The sequence below is a fragment of the Manis javanica genome, chromosome 4, assembly GCF_040802235.1.
Source record: "Manis javanica isolate MJ-LG chromosome 4, MJ_LKY, whole genome shotgun sequence".
In the NCBI taxonomy this organism is placed as follows: domain Eukaryota; kingdom Metazoa; phylum Chordata; class Mammalia; order Pholidota; family Manidae; genus Manis; species Manis javanica.
In genome coordinates, this window is record NC_133159.1 from 101,473,659 (window position 1) to 101,490,655 (window position 16,997).

At 42.7% G+C, this 16,997-nt stretch overlaps 1 protein-coding gene across 1 annotated transcript in view; it reads left to right on the forward strand.

Moving 5' to 3' along the window:
* Window positions 1-16,997, forward strand: part of PTGFRN (prostaglandin F2 receptor inhibitor) — an 83,144-nt gene that overhangs the window by 27,283 nt on the left and 38,864 nt on the right. The window contains exon 2 of the mRNA XM_037021104.2: window positions 16,109-16,477. Within this exon, the coding sequence (XP_036876999.2) occupies window positions 16,109-16,477 (369 nt within the window). The remainder of the gene's footprint in view (window positions 1-16,108; window positions 16,478-16,997) is intronic.

Below are 16,997 nucleotides of genomic sequence, written 5' to 3' on the forward strand. Positions count from 1 at the left end.
GTGGTTAGGAAAGATAGTTAATATGATTTCAGTCTTCTTCAATTTATTGAGACTTGTTTTGTAGCCTAACGTGCTATCCTGGATAGTCCTCCATGGGTACTTGGGAAGAATGTGTATTCATTTACTTTTGGATGAAATGTTCTGTATATATCTATGAAGTTCTCTGGTCTAAAGTGCTGTTTAAGGCCAATGTTTCCTAACTGATTTTCTTCTGGATGAAGTTTCTATTGATGTAACTGGGGTGTTAAAATCCCTTTATTGTGTTGCTGTTGATTTCTTCCTCTATGTATGTTAGCATTTGCTTTATGTATTTTGGTGCTATTATGTTGGGTGCATATGTATTTATAAATGTTACATATTTTTTCTGTATTGGCCCCTGTATCTTTGTAATGTCCTTCATTTTTCTTATGGTCTTTGTTTTAAAGTTTATTTTGTCTCATGTAGGTATAGCCATACCAGCTTTCTTTTTATTTCCATTTGTATGAAATATTTTTTTCCATCCTTTCACTTTCAGTCTGTGTGAGTCTTTACTTCTGAAGTGAGTCTCTTGTTGGCAGTATATAAATGAGTCTTGTTTTTTTTGTTTTTTTTTTTTTTTTGAGAGGGCATCTCTCATATTTATTGATCAAATGGTTGTTAACAACAATAAAATTCAGTATAGGGGGGTCAACGCTCAATGTACAATCATTAATCCATCTCAAGCCTAATTCTCGTCAGTCTCCAATCTTCTGAAGCATAACGAACAAGTTCTTACATGGTGAACGAATTCTTACATAGTGAATAAATTCTTACATGGTGAACAGTACAAGGGCAGTCATCACAGAAACTTTCGGTTTTGATCATGCAATATGACCTATAAACAATCAGGTCAAATATGAATATTTGTTTGATTTTTGTACTTGATTTATATGTTGATCCCACATTTCTCCTATTATTATTATTTTTTTTATTTTTAATAAAATGCTGAAGTGGTAGGTAGATGCAAGATAAAGGTAGAAAACATAGTTTGGTGCTGTAAGAGGGCAAATGTAGATGATCAGATGATCAGGTGTGTGCCTATGGACTAAGTTTTAATCCAGGCTAGACAAGGGCAGCAAGACATCCACGGATGCAGAAGATTTCTCTCAAAGCAGGGGGGGTGAGGTTCTGAGCCTCACCTCTGTTGATCCCCAAATTCTCACCTGATGGCCCCCCTGCGACTGTGCCTGTCTTAGGTTGTTCCTCCCTTGAGGAATCTTACCCGTCTCTGGCTAACCAGTCATCTTCCGGGACCATACAGGGAAATGTAAAGTTGGTAAGTGAGAGAGAAGCCATATTGTTTGCAAAGGTTAGCTTTTTACTTCTTTGCAGATTTATGCCCTGTGGCTTCTATGCCCAGCACTTGTCTCGAGGTATCTTTACCACCTGGAGGAATTATGATACTCGGTAAATTCGATATGAGGCACGAATTCTATTTAAGGGTTGTAATTAGGAAGGAAGAAGAAAAGCTATAGATGTAGCATATGAGGGAAACTTGGGAGGATTGATTATTTCTTTGACATATCTTCTTGTATAGTACCTTAAGCATGTATAGGTTTTAAACTACTAACTAATTTGCACACACATATTAACATAATAGGAATATGGTGACATAAACAAAGCAAATCTATAATTACCATCCATCTCCAGTGAAGCCAAGAAAACCATTTAGGCACCCTAGGCATTTGTGAAAATTTATCTATGATATGATGGATATTGTCCAACTGTACTTGAACCATCAGACAAATTAAAGCAGCCCATTTCTGGGATCTGTTCACATCCCATATGTTCTTTTAACCATAGATAGTCTATAGTCATGAGATTTTGGAGTGCTACAACTTGCACCCCTCCCAACTCCTGGTTGAGTTCCAACAGTACAGATCCGGTCAAATTCGTTGTCTCACTGTATGCACATGCCAGCCTAGACATCTCCCTCCTCATTCTTATGGCAAGTCCAGGAGACGGTGGGCTGGATGCAGCCACAACCGCAGCATCATCCGGATCCCTGTGGAGGCTTTTTGATGATCATCCCCCGGCACAAGTCCTCCAGAGAGTGCTGATGCCGGAAGCTCCTCCTCATATCGTATCTTAGTTCATTTTCTGGGTATCCAAGCTAGGCCTTGATCTTCTGCATAGAAACAAACAGACCCTTTGCCCACACTTTGACATGCCCTCTATACCACTGTGCAGAACTCATTGGAGGTCAGCACACAGTAACTGCTTTTTTGTTTTTTTTTTTAAATTAAGAGAAAGGAATATTATCAGAAAAGAGTACCTCCATAGCTGATCATCTGACACCCTTTAAGTGATCAACATTAAGGATATTTAAAGCATGCGTTGATCTTTGATTTACCAATAGTTTTATCCTGTTAAGGAGTAATCCCCCTTTTCTTTCTTTCTTTCTTTTTTTTTTTTTTTTTTTTTAAATTTTTAATCTACACTTACATGAAGAATACTATGTTTACTATGCTCTCCCCTACATCAGGTCCCCCCTAACAACCACATTACGGTTACTGTCCATCAGCTTAGCAAAATGTTGTAGAGTCACTACTTGTCCTCTCTGTGTTGTGCAGCCCACCCTCCCCTTGCTCCCTCCCCCCCATGCATGCTAATCTTAATACCCCCCTTCTTCTTCCCCCCACTTATCCCTCCCTGCCCACCCATCCTCCCCAGTTCCTTTCCCTTTGGTACCTGTTAGTCCATTTTTGGGTTCTGTAATTCCACTGCTGTTTTGTTCCTTCAGTTTTTCCTTTGTTCCTATACTCCTCAGATGAGTGACATCATTTGGTATTTCTCTTTCTTCGCTTGGCTTATTTCACTGAGCATAATACTCTCCAGCTCCATCCATGTTGCTGCAAATGGTTGGATTTTTCCACTTCTTATGGCTGAGTAGTATTCCATTGTGTATATGTACCACATCTTCTTTATCCATTCATCTACCGATGGACATTTAGGTTGCTTCCAATTCTTGGCTATTGTAAATAGTGCTGCGATAAACATAGGAGTGCATCTGTCTTTCTCAAACTTGATTGCTGCGTTCTTAGGGTAAATTCCTAGGAGTGGAATTCCTGGGTCAAATGGTAGGTCTGTTTTGAGCATTTTGATGCACCTCCATACTGCTTTCCACAATGGTTGAACTAATTTACATTCCCACCAGCAGTGTAGGAGGGTTCCCCTTTCTCCACAGCCTCGCCAACATTTGTTGTTGTTTGTCTTTTGGATGGCAGCTATCCTTACTGGTGTGAGGTGATACCTCATTGTAGTTTTAATTTGCATTTCTCTGATAATTAGCGATGTGGAGCATCTTTTCATGTGTCTCTTGGCCATCTGTATTTCTTTTTTGGAGAACTGTCTGTTCAGTTCCTCTGCCCATTTTTTAATTGGATTATTTGTTTTTTGTTTGTTGAGGCGTGTGAGCTCTTTATATATTCTGGACGTCAAGCCTTTTTCGGATCTGTCATTTTCAAATATATTCTCCCATACTGTAGGGTTCCTTTTTGTTCTATTGATGGTGTCTTTCGCTGTACAGAAGCTTTTCAGCTTAATGTAGTCCCACTTGCTCATTTTTGCTGTTGTTTTCCTTGCCCGGGGAGATATGTTCAAGAAGAGATCACTCATGTTTATGTCTAAGAGGTTTTTGCCTATGTTTTTTTCCAAGAGTTTAATGGTTTCATGCCTTACATTCAGGTCTTTGATCCATTTTGAGTTTACCTTTGTATATGGGGTTAGACAATGGTCCAGTTTCATTCTCCTACATGTAGCTGTTCAGTTTTGCCAGCACCATCTGTTGAAGAGACTGTCATTTTGCCATTGTATGTCCATGGCTCCTTTATCAAATATTAATTGACCATATATGTTTGGGTTAATTTCTGGGGTCTCTAATCTGTTCCACTGGTCTGTGGCTCTGTTCTTGTGCCAGTACCAAATTGTCTTGATTACTATGGCTTTGTAGTAGAGCTTGAAGTTGGGGAGTGAGATCCCCCCTACTTTATTCTTCTTTTTCAGGATTGCTTTGGCTATTCGGGGTCTTTGGTGTTTCCATATGAATTTTTGAATTATTTGTTCCAATTCATTGAAGAATGTTGCTGGTAATTTGAGAGGGATTGCATCAAATCTGTATATTGCTTTGGGCAGGATGGCCATTTTGACGATATTAATTCTTCCTAGCCATGAGCATGGGATGAGTTTCCATTTATTAGTGTCCCCTTTAATTTCTCTTAAGAGTGACTTGTAGTTTTCAGAGTATAAGTCTTTCACTTCCTTGGTTAGGTTTATTCCTAGGTATTTTATTCTTTTTGATGCAACGGTGAATGGAATTGTTTTCCTGATTTCTCTTTCTATTGATTCGTTGTTAGTGTATAGGAAAGCTACAGATTTCTGTGTGTTAATTTTGTATCCTGCAACTTTGCTGTATTCCGATATCAGTTCTAGTAGTTTTGGAGTGGAGTCTTTAGGGTTTTTTATGTACAGTATCATATCATCTGCAAATAGTGACAGTTTAACTTCTTCTTTACCAATCTGGATTCCTTGTATTTCTTTGTTTTGTCTGATTGCCGTGGCTAGGACCTCCAGTACTATGTTAAATAACAGTGGGGAGAGTGGGCATCCCTGTCTGGTTCCCGATCTCAGTGGAAATGCTTTCAGCTTCTCGCTGTTCAGTATAATGCTGGCTGTGGGTTTATCATATATGGCCTTTATTATGTTGAGGTACTTGCCCTCTATTCCCATTTTGCTGAGAGTTTTTATCATGAATGGATGTTGAATTTTGTCAAATGCTTTTTCAGCATCTATGGAGATGATCATGTGGTTTTTGTCTTTCTTTTTGTTGATGTGGTGGATGATGTTGATGGATTTTCGAATGTTGTACCATCCTTGCATCCCTGGGATGAACCCCACTTGGTCATGGTGTATGATCCTTTTGATATACTGTTGAATTCTGTTTGCTAATATTTTATTGAGTATTTTTGCATCTACATTCATCAGGGATATTGGTCTGTAATTTTCTTTTTTGGTGGGGTCTTTGCCTGGTTTTGGTATTAGGGTGATGTTGGCTTCATAGAATGAGTTTGGGAGTATTCCCTCTTCTTCTATTTTGTGGAACACTTTAAGGAGAATGGGTATTATGTCTTCTCTGTGTGTCTGATAAAATTCCAAGGTAAATCCGTCCGGCCCCGGGGTTTTGTTCTTGGGTAGTTTTTTGATTACTGTTTCAATTTCTTTGCTTGTAATTGGTTTGTTTAACTTTTGTGTTTCTTCCTTGGTCAGTCTTGGGAGGTTGTATTTTTCTAGGAAGTTGTCTATTTCTTCTAGGTTTTCCAGCTTGTTGGCATATAGGTTTTCATAGTAGTCTTTAATAATTCTTTGTATTTCTGTGGAGTCTGTCGTGATTTTTCCATTCTCATTTCTGATTATGTTGATTTGTGTTGACTCTCTTTTTCTCTTAATAAGTTGGGCTAAAGGCTTATCTATTTTGTTTATTTTCTCAAAGAACCAGCTCTTGGTTTCGTTGATTTTTGCTATTGTTTTATTCTTCTCAATTTTGTTTATTTCTTCTCTGATCTTTATTATGTCCCTCCTTCTGCTGACTTTAGGCCTCATTTGTTCTTCTTTTTCCAGTTTTAATAATTGTGATGTTAGACTATTCATTTGGGATTGTTCTTCCTTCTTCAAGTGTGCCTGGATTGCTATATACTTTCCTCTTAAGACTGCTTTCGCTGCATCCCACAGAAGTTGGGGCTTAGTGTTGTTGTTGTCATTTGTTTCTATATATTCCTTGATCTCTATTTTGATTTGTTCATTGATCCATTGATTATTTAGTAGCATGTTGTTAAGCCTCCATGTGTTTGTGAGCCTTTTTGTTTTCTTTGTAGAATTCATTTCTACTTTCATACCTTTGTGGTCTGAAAAATTGGTTGGTAGAATTTCAATATTTTGGAATTTACTGAGGCTCTTTTTGTGAGCTAGTATGTGGTCTATTCTGGAGAATGTTCCATGTGCACTTGAGAAGAATGTATATCCTGTTGCTTTTGGATGTAGAGTTCTATAGATGTCTATTAGGTCCATCTGTTCTAGTGTGTTGTTCAGTGCCTGTGTGTCTTTACTTATTTTCTGCCCGGTGGATCTATCCTTTGGGGTGAGTGGTGTGTTGAAGTCTCCTACAATGAATGCATTGCAGTCTATTTCCCTCTTTAGTTCTGTTAGTATTTGCTTCACATATGCTGGTGCTCCTGCATTGGGTGCATATATATTTAGAATGGTTATATCCTCTTGTTGGACTGAGCCCTTTATCATTATGTAGTGGCCTTCTTTATCTCTTGTTACTTTCTTTGTTTTGAAGTCTATTTTGTCTGATATTAGTACTGCAACCCCTGCTTTCTTCTCACTGTTGTTTGCCTGAAATATGTTTTTCCATCCCTTGACTTTTAGTCTATGCTTATCTTTGGGTTTAAGGTGAGTTTCTTGTAAGCAGCATATAGATGGGTCTTGCTTTTTTATCCATTCTATTACTCTATGTCTTTTGATTGGTGCATTAAGTCCATTTACATTTAGGGTGACTATTGAGAGATATGTACTTATTGCCATTGCAGGCTTTAGATTCGTGGTTACCAAAGGTTCAAGGTTAGCTTCTTTAGTATCTTACTGCCTAACTTAGCTCGCTTATTGAGCTGTTATATACACTGTCTGGAGATTCTTTTCTTCTCTCCCTTCTTATTCCTCCTCCTCCATTCTTCATATGTTGTGTGTTTTGTTCTGTGCTCTTTTTAGGGGTGCTCCCATCTAAAGCAGTCCCTGTAGGATGCCCTGTAGAGGTGGTTTGTGGGAAGCAAATTCCCTCAGCTTTTGCTTGTCTGGGAATTGTTTGATCCCACCATCATATTTAAATGATAGTCGTGCTGGATACAGTATCCTTGGTTCAAGGCCCTTCTGTTTCATTGCATTAAGTATATCATGCCATTCTCTTCTGGCCTGTAGGGTTTCTGTTGAGAAGTCTGATGTTAGCCTGATTGGTTTTCCTTTATAGGTGACCTTTTTCTCTCTAGCTGCCTTTAAAACTCTTTCCTTGTCCTTGATCCTTGCCATTTTAATTATTCTGTGTTTTGGTGTTGTCCTCCTTGGATCCTTTCTGTTGGGGGTTCTGTATAATTCCATGGTCTGTTCGATTATTTCCTCCCCCAGTTTGGGGAAGTTTTCAGCAATTATTTCTTCAAAGACACTTTCTATCCCTTTTCCTCTTTCTTCCTCTTCTGGTATCCCTATAATACGAATATTTTTCCTTTTGTATTGGTCACATATTTCTCTTAGTGTTGTTTCATTCCTATAGATCCTTTTATCTCTCTCTATGTCAGCTTCTATACGTTCCTGTTCTCTGGCTTCTATTCCTTCAATGGCCTCTTGCATCTTATCCATTCTGCTTATAAATCCTTCCAGGGATTGTTTCACTTCTGTGATCTCTTTCCTGACATCTGTGATCTCCTTCCGGACTTCATCCCACTGCTCTTGCATTTTTCTCTGCATCTCATCCCACTGCTCTTGCATTTTTCTCTGCATCTCATCCCATTGCTCTTGCATTTTTCTCTGCATCTCTGTCAGCATGTTCATGATTTTTATTTTGAATTCTTTTTCAGGAGGACTAGTTAGGTCTATCTCCTTCTCAGGTGTTGTCTCTGTGATCTTTGTCTGCCTGTAGTTTTGCCTTTTCATGGTGATAGAGATAGTTTGCAGAGCTGGTACAAGTGACCGCTGGAAGAGCTTCCCTTCTTGTTGGTTTGTAGCCTTTTCCTGGGAGAATAGTGACCTCTAGTTGCTTGTGCTGAGCAGCTGTGCGCAGACAGGGCTTCTGCTTCCTGCCCAGTTGCTTTGGGGTTTATCTCCGCTTTTGCTGTGGGCTTGGCCTGGCTGGGGCTGTTCCTCCAAAATGGTGGAGCCCCGTTGGAGGGGGAGCGGCCAGGAGGCTATTTATCTCCGTAAGGGGCCTCTGTGCTCCCTGCTGCCCAGGGGGTTAGAGTGCCCAGAGATCCCCAGATTCCCTGCCTCTGGTCTAAGTGACCTGTCCTGCCCCTTAAGACTTCCAAAAAGCACTCTCCAAACCAAAACAACAACAGCAACAATGAGAGAGGGAACAGAAAGAAAGAAAAAAAAAAAAAAAGGAAAAAACAAGCGATTTTTTTTTTTTTTTTTTTTTTGTCCTCAGGTGCCGGTCCCAGGCACCCGCTCACTGGTCCTGCTGCCCTGTCTCCCTAGCACCAGGGTCCCTGTCTTTTCAAGGCTTCCAAAAAGCACCTACCCACCGGTCCCGCAGGGAAGGAACGCTCGATATTCTTTGTCCTCAGGCACTGGTCCCAGGCACCCGCTCACCAGTCCCACCGCCCTGCCTCCCTTGCACCGGGGTCCCTGTCCCTTCAAGGCTTCCAAAAAGCACTCGCCAAAAAGAGAGAAAAAAAGGGGAAAAACGCGCAATTTCCTCCGTCCTCAGGTGCCGGTCTCAGGCACCCACCCACCGGTCCCACAGGGAAAAACGCGGGATATTCTTTGTCCTCAGGTGCCGGTCCCAGGCACCTGCTCACCAGTCCCGCCGCCCTGCCTCCCTAGCACCGGGGTCCCTGTCCCTTTTAGGCTTCCAAAAAGCACTCGCAGAAAAGAGAAAAAAAAAAGGGGAAAAACGCGCGATTTCCTCTGTCCTCAAGTGCCGGTCTCAGGCACCCGCCCACCGGTCCCGCAGGGAAAAACGTGGGATATTCTTTGTCCTCAGGCGCCGGTCCCAGGCACCCGCTCACCAGTCCCGCCACCCTGCCTCCCTAGCACTGGGGTCCCCGTCCCTTCAAGGCTTCCAAAAAGCGCTCGCCAAAAAGAGAAAGAAAAAAAAAGGGGGGGGGGGGGAACGTGCGACCGCCTCCGTCCTCAGGCACCGGTCTCAGGCACCCGCCCGCCGGTCCCGCAGGGAGGAACGCGGGATATTCTTTGTCCTCCGGCGCCGTTCCCAGGCACCTGCTCACCGGTCCCGCCACCCTGCCTCCCCAGCAACGGGGGCCCGTCCCTCTAAGGCTTCCAAAAAGCGCTCGCCAAAAAAAAAAAAAAAAAAAAACCGCTCCGGTTTCTCTCCACCCGCCGGGAGCCGGGGGGAGGGGCGCTCGGGTCCCGCCGGGCCGGGGCTTGTATCTTACCCCCTTCGCAAGGCGCTGGTTCCTTGCAGGTGTGGATGTGGTCTGGATGTTGTCCTGTGTCCTGTGGTCTCTATTTTAGGAAGATTTTTCTTTGTTATATTTTCATAGCTCTATGTGTTTTTGGGAGGAGATTTCCACTGCTCTACTCACGCCGCCATCCTGGCTCCCCAGTTTTCTTGTTTGTTTTTTTATCCACTTATGGATAAAAACTCTGTCTTTTTCCAGGAGAATGTAGCCCATTTACATTTAAAGTAATTTTAGATAGTTATGTACTTATTGACATTTTGTTAATTGTTTTCTGGGTATTTTTGTATTTCCTTTTGTTCCTTTTTTCTTTCTCTCCTCCCTTGTGGAATGATGTCTTTAGTGTTACATTTAGATCTCCTTTCTCATTTTCTTATGTGTATTTACTATAAATAAAATTTTGCTTTGTGTCTACCATGAGGTTCACATATAACATCCTATGTAATATTCTGTTTTAGTTTGATAGCTACCTAAGTTTAAACATATTCCAAAATTTCACAATTTTACTCCCACTGCACATGTTTTATATTTTTGGTGTCACATTTTCCCTCTTTTTATTTTCTGTATCCCTTAACTAATTACTGTAATTTTAGTTAATTTTACTCTTTTATCTTTTAACCTTCAAATTAACTATGTAAGTGATTTATCCACTATTTCAGCTGTATATTTACATCTTTCAGTGAGACTTTTGCTTTTGTATGTTTTCTTCTTAAGTAGTGCCATTTTTTTTCAGTTTAAAGAATTCCCTTTAACATTTCTGTAAGGTTGGTTTTGTAGTCATGAACTCCTTTAGCTTTTGCTTATCTGGGAAACATCTGTCCTTCAATTCTGAATGATAACTTTATCAGGTAGGATATTCTTGGTTGGAAGTTTTTGCTTGTAGCATTTTGATTATGTTATGCTGCTCCCTTCTGGCCTACAAGTTTCTGCTGAAAAATCTATTGATAGCCTTACGAGGTTTCCCTTGTGTATAACAAGTTGCTGTTCTCTTGCTGTTTTAAAGATTCTCCTTTTATCTTTAACTTTTGGCACTTGATTTATAATGTATTTTGGTGTTGATTTCTTTGAGCTCATTTTGTTTTGAACTCTCTAGGCTTCCTGGGCCTGTATGTCTAGTTCCCTCCCAAGATTAGGGAAGTTTATAGCCATTATTTCTTGAAATAGGTTTTCTGTCCTCTTTTCTCTCTCTTCTCCTGAGACTCCTTTGTGGGTGTTATTCTGCTTAATGTTGTCTTATAGGTCTCAAGTTATCTTCACTTCTCAGAAATTGTTTTCTTTTTACTGCTCTGTCTGGGTGAAATAGACAACCTGCTGTCTTCCAGCTTGCTGATCTGTTCTTCTGCTTCATCTAGTCTGCTGTAGTACCCCTCTAGTGTATTTTTCATTCCAGTTATTGTATTCTTCAGTTTTGTGACTTCTGGTTGGTCCTTTCTTATATTGTTTTATCTTTGTTGAAGTTCTGTGTTCATCCATTCTTTTCCCAAGTTTGAGCATCTTTATAATCATTACTCTGAATTCCTTAATAATCAGGTAGATTATTTCTCTCCATAGCATTAAGGTCTTTTTCTGAGGTTTTGTCTTGCTGTCTCATTTGGAACATATTTTTCTGTGTCCTCATTTTTCTTGACTCTGTTTATTTCTATATATTAAGCAAAAGAGCCGCCTTTCTGTCTTGAAGGGGTGGCCTTGTGAAGGTGGTGAAACATCTCATTCACCCTTGCTCTACTTTTTGGTTGTCTCTTGAACCTTTCTGATTATCTAAATAGCCTGATTTATTCTTGATATGCTCTTTGTTTTGAGGGTGCACCAACACCTGTCAGTCAGTGATTGAAGGGAAAGATACGCATTTAGTACCCAGTTTTAGGCATATTGGAAGCCAGACCCTCAGGCAGCATTTTTTAAAGTATGCAAATAGATACAGCCCTGTGGGGCCACAATTGTAAACCCTATTGGCCTCCATATTGGGAGAGCTGGAGGTGTCCTCTGGGTGACTGTTTCAAAAACTGGAGCTCCAGATAAGTAAGTAAGCTCCTTTCCTGGAGGTCTTGTCAAACTGTAGTGAGGCCAGTGGTGTGCACAAAGATAGTGTCTGCCTGCTTATATTCCCTGGCAGTGACTCCTGAGCCTTTTTCATAGAGACTGTGGGTGTTTCAGTCTGCTGCCTGTGCAGTGCCCTGGAGGTGGTGGCTTGCCAAGAGCTGTCTTTCTGATTGCTTATTATAGTCCCTTGGAGTTCAGGAACACCAACCCCCTTGGCTACCAGGGCTAGGTGAATAAGGGGCATCCCCTATATGATTTTCATGTGCCCACTGGCTTTAGTAGGGCAGCTGGAGATTGTAGAGGGTGGGACATGCTTGCTGTCTTCAGAAAGTACACTGGCCCCAAGTTGGGGGTGTGAGAATGCCATGACTGCTCACATTTGCCAGCCCTAGCCAGGGTGTGGAGTTTGTCACAACCATCTGGGCTCACCAACGTTAGCCAGAGAGTAGGGGAAGGCCTTGGCCATTCTATTCTGCTTACTTGCTGCAGCCAGGGAATGGGGAACTGTTGCAACCACTTGTGCTCCCCAGGCTCAGTGAGGCAGCAAGACAGTACTGTGACTTCTTGCCCCTGCCTGGTCTCAGCAATGCAGGAGCAGGGTGCTGTGCCTGAGTGTGCCCCCCTATTTTTAGCAGGGTAGGTGAAGAATGCACAAATGGCATCTGCCTATACCTCTGTCTCCAGGGAAAGCCCCAAATGTCCCCTGCCCCTCCAGCAGATGCTCCAGACTAGCAAATAAACCTCCTTCACATACAATCCAGGGGCCTTTCAAGTTGGTGCTTTTGTGCTGGATCCCATGGCAAGTGAGACTGCATGTGAGCCCATTGAAAGGAGAATCTCAGTTTCCTATTGCGCTTTGGGTTCCTTGGACAGTAGCCCCCACTGGTTTTCTAAGCCAGATGCTTTTGGGAGCTCATCTCTCCATTACAGATCCAAAGGATTGGGGTGCCTGATGTGGGGCATCAACCCTTTGTTCCTCCAGGAGAATTGGTGGACTGGAGAGATCCCTTCCTGTTGTGTGTTGCTGTTTTAGGGTTGGGGTTTTGGGCAAGACTATCTCTCTCTCTTCTCTCAGTGATGTCCTTTTATACTTTGTTGTGGAGAGCAGTTCATGCAGTTTTCAGATTTTCTTCAGAGGGGAAATGGTCCATATGTAGCTGTAGATGTGGTGTGTCCATGGGAGGAGGTGAGTTCAGGATCTTGCTATACTGCCATCTTGGACCCTCTTTTTTGCAAATCATCTTTATAATACCCTGATTCTAAAGAAAGTAAAAGTGTCTTGCTAAGCAGCTGCAGCAAAAATGAGCCAAGAGGATTCTGATTTCCCTGGTTTCAGCCCCAGTGCCCATTCCAGGACCTGGGGGATGCAGGGTAAACCCCATCTGAAAGGCACTTGAGGAATGCTGGGCCCAGCTGTGGATATGCTGCATGTTTCCGGAAGTAGTAGGTGTGAGGTCATGGATGTCATCCAAAAGCACTGAGTTGCCTTAAGAAGAATGTAGCACCATCCCTTGCAGTATTTGGTGTTGGTTCCATCCTTTGTGGGAGGAAATATGACCCATAGTCCTGAGTTACTAATACCAGTAATGTTATTTTTAAGGAGAGTGATTTCGTGTGTAGCAGCTTTTCTTAGAACTGCAGATCAATCTGGACCTGCCCCCTGGCTGGGCTGGGAGGGGAAGGCAATCAGCCCCCTGCTCAGAGCACACATTAACCTCATCACTGTGTCTCTTGTGTGGATGCTTCCTATTTTCTTTTTCAAAGTAAATGAGAATGGGTGGAGAAAACAAGAGATGGCTTTTAAAAAGTGTTCAACTCTTTTCCACCCTGGGACAGTCAGATACAGTGTTGTCATAATCTGGTACACACATATGTTTATTTACTTAACCAAATTTAATGAGACAGTATTTACCCCTTTCTAAATACAGTGGACTCTAATGTTTTCTATTCTGTTTAATTTCATTAAAATTCACACACTGGTCACAACCACTATAAATTCATTTCACACAAGCCACTACATAGGGGGAACCCAGAGTTTGAAAAACATGAACTAAACCATTGAAAAACAAGCAACAGTGATATATTAGTTTGCTGGCGCTGCTATAACAAAGTGCGACTAACTGGATGGATTTAACAACAGAATTTCGATCTCTCAGTTCTGGAGACTGGCAGTCAGGCGCCGGCTGTGGTGATTCCTCTGGAGGGCGTGAGGGGGAAGCTGTCTCATGCCTCTCCTCTGGCTTCTGCATCTCTGTCAGCAGCTGCATCTGGGGAGGTCTCTCCCCCAACCGTGCTGGGGAGGGTTCTTGACATGGAATGAGAAAGAATTCTCTAGCAGGTTGGATGAGTATAGGTAAGGAAGGAATTCTTTAAAGCAAGAGTAGCTTTAATGGGAATGGCAGCTGCCTTGCAGGCAGCAGAGAGCAAAGAAGAGCAGAGGGAGGAAAGGGAGGCTTATTGAACTCCTGCTCGGCACAGGGCAGGTCCCTTGTCAGCTCCCAAAGCCAGGGTCACCTGGTGTCCAGTGTCTGCTTGAGTCTGGAACTAAGCCCCTACCACCCCAGGATTTGAGGGAGCCACAGAGCACTGGATGGAGTGAGCTTATGTTCTGTGGACTTCCCAAAGGCAAAGAAAGGAGATTTTCAGGCAGGCTCCTAAAGAGCATGATCGTACAGCTGCCAGTCCTGTCCAGGTCACCCAGGTGATGGGAACCTGCAAGCCCAGATCAGAGACCTCAGTAACTACTTCTTACTTGTCTGAAGTAGGATAGAGGGAGTGAAGACTTGTACTTAAGTCTAGAAAATAGAATAAAATAGCCAACTAACAAAGGCTCTTACCCCTGGAAGAGTGCAGAGACAAAACGCAGTAAGTTGAGCAGTGAGAAGTCTTTATTTAAAGCAGAGTACACACTTGAAGAAAGTGCAGTGTGGGCAACCTCGGACAGGAGGCATGCTTCAGGGTTTAAGATTATGTCTTTTAAGGCTTTCAGGAATGGGGCAAAGGGCAGCAGGGCAGGGGTGGGGGGCAGCGTTGGCTTGACATGTGGTCTCAGTGATTCTCTCCAGTGAGAGAGACATTATGTCACTATCCACAGTCTGTCCTCTAGAAATTCTGTAAGATAAACTTAACACAGGAATTTATTGATCTTGTTCTTCTCCAAGATAGTGGTTACCCTCAAGCACTGGGAACAGAACACGTAGGACTGCTTGCCCTGCCTCAAGATAGGTTATTGGCTGATTACCAAAGAATATGATAGGAATTTTACCTCCTAACTGGTTTTTAAAATGGAATTGTAGCTTTAAGATGGAGTCAATCCCTCCTGTTTTTACTATACTATACTGTATATCTTGGCATTTTTCATCATAGGCAGGAAAAGTTAATCATGATGCTTGTCCCAGGCCCCTGCTCTGTCTCACTGGTAATATTTGGCATTCCTTGGCTTATAGGCATATTATCCCATCTTTGCCTTGATCTTCACATGGTGTTCTCCCCGTTGGCATGTCTGTGTCCAAATTTCCCCATTTAAGGAATCTGGTCATTAGATAAGTGTCCCACTCTACTCCAGTATGACCTCATCATAGCGTAACTAATTAAATCTGCAATGACCCTATTCCCAAATAAGGTCATATTCTGAGGTATAGGGGGATAAGACTTCAACATGAGTTTTAGGGGGAACACAATTTATCCAACAAATGATAAAAACACAAAATTGAAAATATGTAACAGAAGTTCCCATTTTATTGAGTTCTGATTACATGGCAAGACTCTGTGCCAGGCATTTTATTTCATTAACTCAATGAATCCTTCTTGCTCCGTTTTACCATTGAGGAAACCAAAGCCAAGAAAGGTCAATCTCTCAGGTTTCAACTTAGATCTCTTTGATGTCAGAGCCCATGCTATCTTCTGTAAACCCTAATGAACACAGAACATCAAGAAGGAGCCTTATGAGTTCATTTGGTCTGAACTGAAATTTTACGCACTGGTGGTAAATATACTATAGGACTGTGCTGGAGTTCATGGCAAAGAGTGCTTGTTAAAGGATATGCAGGTGACAGTCCATCAGGGCCCTCGCATAGGCCCTGAGGTGTGTGCTCTCGGGACAGGGAATGCCAGGAAGCTCTTAGCTTCGTCCACTGGACTCCTCGCTGCATTCCTAACAATGCCCAGCAACCAGCCAGATGAGACACCCTCTCCCTTTGTGCTTCCCTGTCCTCATTCTGAATTTAAATCAGAGTGAAGAGTAGAGAGAAGGAAATGAGCCAGAAAATAGAAAATTAATACTTTGTGGAGTCGTCATATTTTAAAATTAATTTATAGGCAGTGTCGGATAACTGGAGTTAAATCATTTTACCAGCAGGCTGCTCTAGGATTTAAAAATTGGCATCCATCATTATGAATCAAGCCTCAGGAGCCCCGGGGAATGGTCTCTAGGGATGAGGGTTGATATATAGAGTGGACAGAAATGTAAATACTTGATTAGCTTTGTCCTTTTCTTTCACACAAAACCTAAAATATTTCTGCATCACACTTAGTGATAATGGTATGTTAAATAGTTACAGGAGGGAAGAAGAAGCTATTCAGGTTTACAGTTAACCTACTTTGAATACTTGTCTTCCTCCATGTCAATCCTAGGAAACTATTGTGTATGAGGCACTCATTTCAAGGTTGCATTCCTGGTCCAGGGCTCTAGGGGTGTTCTTTGCCTCCTTCTGCACAGACCCAGGCCGCCTGCCATTTCTCCCAGCCCATCGAGTGTCACATTTCTGCCATGAGCCTTTGACCAGGAGCACCCATGGATTTGACACATTTATACTGGAAAAACCTTCTGTGATTCAGGATCCACTGTTCATCTCTTGTCATTGCAGCTCTTTGTCGAGGGCGCGTGGTGAGAGTTCCCACCCGCAGTCTGGTGCGCGTGGTAGGTAATGAGCTGGTCATCCCCTGCAATGTCAGCGACTATGATGGCCCCAGCGAGCAAAACTTTGACTGGAGTTTCTCGTCTTCGGGGACTGACTTTGTGGAGCTCGCAAGCACCTGGGAGCTGGGCTTCCCAGCTCAGCTGTACCGGGAACGCCTGCAGAGGGGGGAGATCCTACTGAGGCGCACTGCCAACGATGCTGTGGAGCTCCACATAAAGAATGTCCAGCCCTCAGACCAAGGCCACTACAAATGTTCAACCCCCAGCACGGATGCCACTGTCCAGGGCAACTATGAGGATACAGTGCAGGTTAAAGGTATACCCTGATTGGGGTTCGGCTGTGGGTGACTTTATCAAGAAACTTAATTCCTCTGGGGCCCTGCTTCCACCTCTGTTGAGTGGAGTAATAATATCTTACTGGATGAAAGGCAGAGGATGGGCCAGGTGGCCTCTGAGGGGGCCCTTCCTCTTTATTCCATGGTGATTCTGAACCATCCAGGTAGGGGGTAGCATGGTGTGGTCATAGAAGGCCCAGCTCTGAGCTGGTTGCCCGCACTCAGGCTGATTACTGGCTATGCCTCTTGTCAGCTATGGGCAGGTTGCATTTCTCAGCTTCCTCCTCTCTGAAACACTGCCTCCCTTGAAGGTCATGAAGACAAGGTGCGTTGGCATGTGTAAAGCCTCAGCAGTGAGTGGCACAGTGAGTATTCAGTGATGGTCATGATAATGTTCAGGTTTGTGGGAATAACAGATACTTCAAAGCTCATGTCTTTCTTTGTGCCCTTCTTGATTGAAGTGCCTTTTTATTCTAGAAGTTGTATGGGTTCTATGTAGAG